This window comes from Nannobrachium achirus, assembly GCF_963921795.1.
Source record: "Nannobrachium achirus genome assembly, chromosome: 8".
Taxonomy (NCBI): Eukaryota; Metazoa; Chordata; class Actinopteri; order Myctophiformes; family Myctophidae; genus Nannobrachium; species Nannobrachium achirus.
The window spans coordinates 17353105-17355468 of NC_137817.1; the positions used below are offsets into that span (position 1 = coordinate 17353105).

Below are 2364 nucleotides of genomic sequence, written 5' to 3' on the forward strand. Positions count from 1 at the left end.
ATTATTAATGAATAAACTGAATCTGAAACTATGCACAATAGGTTAGGTCCAACAGCAATCAATTGGATGAATATATAATTATCCAGTAGGATGCAGTCTGTTGGTAATTGTTGTTCTATAAATGTTTACAGTGAGCCGTAATACAGGGAAATCGCTGTAGGCCAGAACTCTGCAATATTTACCAATGACATACGTTTATTTGCAGGTGATACAAACATTTATTTTGCCTCAAATACTAACTGCAGTCTATTACTTGACTTGATATGTAAGAATAGACTTAGAATTTGAAAGTAGCAAAAGATTTAAGTATTATTGTTCAATGTAAACATGGCATTAGAATGATAATCAGCTGTGCCTTTAACTCAATGAACCAAGACCATCAAGTGGTATCACACTTGATGGTCAGTTATCAGGGAGAAATATTGTGAAGAAAATGGTTAGAGAAATATCATGTATCAGAAGATGTTCCTCATTTCGTATGCTTGCCTCGAGAATGCTACTGACACAGGCACTCATTTTATCTCACCTTCATTACTGCTCTGCGGTCTAGTCGGGTGCAGCCAAAAAACATCTGTCTAAGCACCAAATAGCTCAGGATAAAGCTGCAAGCCTTGCACTGCAATGCACTGTCACTGAGAGATAGCAGGCCTCATGGCGTAGAGGAGAGGTTGGCAAGCACTTTTAACGGGTTTCTTTAGGAATAAATGTAATTAGCAAACAAACTAATTGTTTGTGTAAATTACTATTATGTTTAGTTTTTAGCTTGACTTAATTATTTCTCTTCAGAAACATTCCATGCTAACTTTGTTTTTTTTTCTCTCTGCTAGGTCGTGTCAATTAGAAAATGTTTGGATACATCCACAAACGCATGGAGGAATGGCTTGCGGAGCGGAGGATCCGTAGGGCGAGGCTTGTGACAAAAGATGGCCGCTGCAACATTGAATTTGGAAACGTTAATTACAGCAACCACTTTGCCTTCCTGGCTGACTTCTGGACCACCCTTGTGGAGTTCCGCTGGAGATTTGTCCTGCTCTTCTTCATTGCTTCCTTTACCCTCAGCTGGTTCATATTTGGCCTGCTGTGGTACTGGATCGCCCGCAGCAATGGGGACCTCACGTGGCAGACACGTCCCGAGAACCACACCCCGTGTGTGGACAATGTTTTCGGACTCACTACCTCCTTCCTCTACTCCCTGGAGACCCAGACCACTATAGGATATGGTGGCCGGGCCATCACCCCTCGGTGTGCCGGTGCTGTAGCCCTCATCATCATCCAGTCCCTTATTGGAGCCATCATCAACTGCTTCATGTGTGGAATTATCCTGGCCAAAATCTCCTTGCCTAAAAAGAGAGCCAAGACCATCTTGTTCAGTGACATGGCCGTCATCTCCCCAAAAGAGGGCACCCTGTGCTTGTCAATCCGGGTGGCCAATATGCGTAAAACTATGATTATTGGGAGCCAGATCTACGGCAAGATGCTGAGGACCACTATCACGCCGGACGGGGAGACCATCATCATGGACCAAGTGAACATTGACTTCATGGTCGATGCCGGAAAGGACAACCTCTTCTTCGTCTGTCCCCTCACACTGTACCACGTCATCAACAAGGGCAGCCCGTTCTTCGAGATGGCCGTGGATACGCTCCACAAGCAGGAGTTTGAGTTGGTGGTGTTCCTGGATGGCACTGCTGAGTCCACCAGCTCCAGCTGTCAGGTCCGGACCTCCTTTATACCCCAGGAGATCATGTGGGGTTACAAGTTCATGCCCATCATTTCCAGAAGCAAGGAGGGCAAGTACAGAGTGGACTTCTCCAACTTCTCTAAAGTGGTGCCTGTGGCCACTGCACACTGCGCCTACTGCTTCCACAACATAAAGGGCCACCATCTCCACTCCAAAGATGGACAGGACAACCAGGGCTTTGAGGTGATTGATATATGCTGCGATCACACCAACATCACCAAGATGTGACTTACTGAGTATTTGTTGTGAAGGGACCATTTCTACCTTATTGCCAGGAGCTTCCTCTTGACCACATGAAACCTACTGTAGCATCTCTATTCTGGGGCAAACATTTGCCGATCTACAAGCTCACAATGTGGCGCATTTTGTGCTTGTTTATCGGCTATTGTCGGCTAAAGGATTTGGGGTAAGGAGTGGATCAAGTACAGACAACTTGGCTACATGATAAAAAGGAAGTATAAAGAGCTGAACTCCTCCTTGTGCCTAAAGGACTCAAGGTCTGTGGGGTGATATGGTGGGCAGACAGAATGTGCAATGAAGCAATACGAATGGAATAGAGACAAAGACATTCTTACTTGAGTTAACACAGATAAGAAGAACAGAGAAATACATTCTGTGCTGGC

General features: G+C 45.1%; 1 protein-coding gene across 1 annotated transcript; it reads left to right on the plus strand.

The window, feature by feature from the left end:
• Positions 1 to 844: 844 nt before the first annotated feature.
• LOC308289347 (ATP-sensitive inward rectifier potassium channel 1-like) lies at positions 845 to 1969 on the plus strand (the record flags this gene model as incomplete). Its single annotated transcript, XM_080731034.1, has 1 exon — positions 845 to 1969. One exon carries the CDS (start codon positions 845 to 847, stop codon positions 1967 to 1969), a length of 1125 nt encoding a protein of 374 aa, XP_080587160.1.
• Positions 1970 to 2364: the final 395 nt, after the last annotated feature.